A 4,518-nucleotide genomic window follows, 5' to 3' on the forward strand; every position below is an offset into this window, starting at 1 on the left:
GTTGTTATTGTTATTGCTGTTGTTGTTGTTGTTGTTTTTGTTTATTTTTGTTGGTGTTTAGATTTTTGGGGTGTTTTTTGTTTTGTTTGTTTGTTGTTGTTGTTGTTGTTTTTGTTGTCGTTGTTGTTGTTTTGTTTTGTTTATTTTTTTGGTGAGGTTGTCTTGTAAAACTTGTGTTTGACAGCCCAACCTATTTCCCTTCTTGAGTTAGGGCGCAATATACAGAAACTCGTAGCCTTATCATTTTTATACGAAATATATTTTTTCGCCTCATTTTCGGGGAAAGATAGGGCTTGCTGGAGTTCGATCTTGCTAACGCCACAGGACGGATACTTGTGTAAGGAAAGAAATAAACAACCTTGTCACGTTAACAACATATTTTTTTTCTTCTGAAAAGCGACGTATTTCATTTTCTACTTTGTACATCCATTGGCGTGCGTCGGAAAATGTTGAGCACGCTAACCGGCGATTCTGTGCAATACATAAGCCAAAATGGTGTATTTTCTTGTTTCCTTACTATGTGGGGGGCAATGAGACAAATGCAAACGTCGCTAAGAAATATAACGTACCCCTGACTTGGATTTAATACTTGAATGTAGAACTGGGGTCTAAGGAAGACGGGGTGCTCCATGCTTCCTCACCCCTCTTCATAAGGGTCCCTTTCAGTGTGGGCAGGCTATATTCAGCGAATGCATTTCTCTCATTGAAGTTGGACAGAGACTTCTAATCGTAAGAAAAGCAATCAAGGCGGTGACGTTACACTGAAGGCGTGTACAGAAGAGAAATACCAACGTTCGAGTGGAAACGTTCATGTGTATGTATACATATCTATTATGCCTCTGTGTGTGTATGTATGTGTGTGTTTGTGTGGATGTGTGTTTGTGTGTGTGTGTGTGTGTGTGTGTGTGTGTGTGTGTGTGTGCGCGCGCGCGTGCGTGCGCGCGCGTATTGCCCATCAGAATAAGAGTGATTTTACTTCACTATTCCATGTTCTGAGGAAAATGAGATTTTTGATTTTCATGAAAAAAATTATGTCAAATCTTATGCTTTGAGATCACGTTTAATCATTTAAAAAAGTATTGCACTGGGGTTAGAATTTTATTTAATGACGGAGAGATATTATGGTAGTTGTCGACATCGTGGGACTGATAATTTTGTTAGCTCAAAAAGTTGAGTTAGACCACTCTTATTCTAAGGGACACTACGGGTATAAATTATCTTTTCTCACATTAAGTATGAGCAGCACTTTAGATTATTTTTTTAAATCATAAGTAGAATGTTAAAAAGGCAGATCAGCAAATAGACTAATTTAGACATGAAGGGCGGGAGGGAGGCTACAAATTTCTTGCAAGAAAATCGCCTGCGTCAGATCAAGACTGTATGTAAAGAAGGCAAATCGCTACCACAGAAGTACAAAGTTCTGTCTGCACAGTACCTAGTTTTGAGAAATCTGACGTCAAAAATTTTGAGAATCACAACATGTCAAGCTTTTACGAATACAATTCTTGGAATATCTCGATAACGACTCCGAATAACGTTACTATTTTGATAGAGCAGACAGAACATTTAGTTTCTGACCTCATGGTCGTAGTAATTCATTCAAGAATGGAGATCTAAATGTGAAATACTTTTTTTTAATTTAGTGTGTTGCACGGTGTGGTCGGGTTTGGGCTTTCAACCAAATACCAACATGCATTCAAAACGGCGTTATAATGAATTTCCGGAAAGTTTCTGAGAAGGGGATAAGCAAAAGCGCTTAGATTAGATTTCTGTTCTTACCAGTAACCCGTTGGTATCATTTGCTATATAGATCTAGATCTAGATCTAGATCTACTGAAAGTCATTGTGTTTCGAAGTCTGATGGGACTTTTGTAAACTCTGCTGGAGACTAGATTATATCACAGAGCGCATTCATTATGAATCTGTAAGTAGATTTCATAGATTTCCCCTTTCCCCCATCTCTCAGATTCGAACTGAACCGTGGTGCGAAAAATAAAGAATAAAGAAAAGTTGCAAATTTACTATAGGCCCTACCACTTGATGGTTCACTCATAACACACGACGGACTATAGACGTGACGTCATACGCCATCATTGAGCCATCCATCTTCGTCCGGTGACGATACCTGCCGCTGACTGTGATACTGCCTGCGCGCGCCAAACAAAATGTTTGCCTTATATATCAGTTACCGGTAGATCTACAGTCATAAGCACTTTTCTCACGGTATTAGTCATTAACATATTTTCATCATTCAAAGTACATTTTCTTGTTGGTACGGATATACCAGAAGATTAATACTCATTATTTACGTATTATAGAAAATAATCACTGACATTAATACGGCTCAGAAACAGCACAGCAGAAGCGTGAATGCTTTCCGAACACAAAGCTTAAAGAAAGCTTGGCTTGAAAGTAAAATAAAATTTTAAAATAATAATATAATATTTTGCTTGTAAAGAAAACGATGTTGCAGCTATTCTTTTGTAGGAATTTTTGTTGTTGTTGTTGCTGTTGTTTGTTGTTGTCGTTGTTGTTGTTGTTTGTTTATTTGATTGGGGGGTTGGGGGAGTAGGGGTTGGTTGTTGTTTGTTTTGTTTGTTTTATTGGGGGGGTTTTCTGGGAGGGTTTGTTTGTGAGACACATTAAGAGATTTTTTAAATGACATACAAAATGTTCGTCTACAAAAGATTAAATCTGTGACATTGTTAAAAAAGTAACAACCCTGTGAGAATAAGCAACTGCGGTTGGATGTAGATCAAGGCCCTCTGGTTAGAGCCAGTTTCTTTCAGGGTATATATATCTATGTCTCCGGGAAGAATACTCATTACATCAAAATCTTGGTGTTTTGTTGTTGTTGTTGCTGTTGTTGTTGTTTTGGTTACTTTTTTTTGTTTTTATTGTTTTTTGTTTGTTTTGTTTTGTTGGTTTTTGTTGGGGTTATTTTGCTTTTGGTGGGGATTTTTTAAACTTTGTTTTCTGTTGGGTTTTTTGTGTGTGTGTGTGCGTTTGTTTTTGTTTTTTGCTGTTGTTGGGTTGTTTTGTGGGCTTTGTTTGGGTTTTTTGGGTTGTTGTTTTTTGTTGGGGGGTTTTTTTTTGGGGGGGAGGGGTTAGAGTCTAATACAATACTTAATCAGACCAAATGTAGGATATCAAGCCAGCTAGCTGGTGCACTGTCGTCTAATACTCTAATGCCTTTTGATTTCCTAATCACCTTCAAAGTATTGTAACACCCAATATTATGCTGGAGGTCATGCCTACGTGAAACTTTCTTGTTTGCGAGAGATCCCGTATACCAGGGTTTACTGACCGCCGGACATTTGGATTCAGAATGCTTAGCTTTTTGAATACCGGAAGGGACCTGCACCAGAGAGATATAGCATAATTATCCTGATTTTTTCAACTGTGGGCTTCCTCATTCTTCCTCATGATAAGGTTTACAATACCATGTGGTCAAAACGCTTTGTAAGATCCGACTTTAAAGCTCAGATAAAGGTCTTGATCGTAGGAAATATGACATTTTGTTTTCAGACCTCCCTCCTCTGTCCACTCCTTAAACACACACACACACACACACACACACACACACACACACACACACACACACAAACGCACAGACAATATGTTCCAAGATGTTTTCCCTTTATTTCATCGTCATTGTATGTAAACTTCATCTTCTTCTAATTGTCCTACCCAGCGATCTTCATATTTTTTTACCTCTCCTGTCCTGTATTATTTCTTTTTTTTTTTATCACCGACCATACCGAGCAGGTAAATCTAGTCCTTACACCGTTAATATAATTCCCTAGCAGTGTCTAAGGGGTTAAAACTAACTCCAGGCAAGAGCGATCTCATGTGGCAGGGTGATCGATCTTACACGGACGAGGTAATCATTTACCTGTATTTAGCTATATATATTATGCTCTCAAGAGCACGGACCCTCCACATGCGCGACACTGTCACTGAGACTATAAATTTATTTTTGTGTTTACGTAAATGAATTACTTGCAGCTTCCCGCATCCTTACCGTGTTGAGTATACGTGATTACGTGTGTACTTGTGTTGAAAATGCAGGGAGACGTGATTGATCTAGAGAATGTTCGTGATGTGTGTAAAAATGTCAGTAAGAACTAAAGGGGGGGGGATGAAGGCGGTGGTGGTTATAGCGTAGTTTTTAGTTTTAATGATTTTTAACAAGAGGAGAAGGACATTGTTACTACCACTCTCTTCTTGGGCTGGACTTATTGTGTCTTGACCAATGACACACTACAAGTACAGTCACGTGGCCATATACTTAAAAGACATGTCACAAGCATTGCTTGTCAATACGTCGTCGAATTGTTGAATGTTTGTTTATTTGTTGGTTTGTTTCTTGGTTTCTTGGTTTGAGTACAGAGAAGCACATTCACAATCACGAAGCAAGACACAGACAGGAACAATTGAAGGGAATGGCGCTCATAATATGACTTTATGCTGTTCCGAGCGCCGTAAAACCCTCTACTATAATAAATAATATAAAAT

General features: G+C 38.4%; 1 protein-coding gene across 1 annotated transcript in view; it reads right to left on the reverse strand.

Annotated features, from left to right (window-relative positions):
* Positions 1-1,962, reverse strand: part of LOC101855794 (ferric-chelate reductase 1) — a gene marked incomplete in the record, with an annotated part of 34,839 nt that extends 32,877 nt beyond the window's left edge. The window contains 2 exon segments of the mRNA XM_013083176.2: positions 570-723; positions 1,780-1,962. Coding sequence (XP_012938630.1) covers positions 570-631 — 62 coding nt within the window.
* Between the last annotated feature and the right edge of the window lie 2,556 nt (positions 1,963-4,518).

This window comes from Aplysia californica, unplaced genomic scaffold, assembly GCF_000002075.1.
Source record: "Aplysia californica isolate F4 #8 unplaced genomic scaffold, AplCal3.0 scaffold00216, whole genome shotgun sequence".
In the NCBI taxonomy this organism is placed as follows: domain Eukaryota; kingdom Metazoa; phylum Mollusca; class Gastropoda; order Aplysiida; family Aplysiidae; genus Aplysia; species Aplysia californica.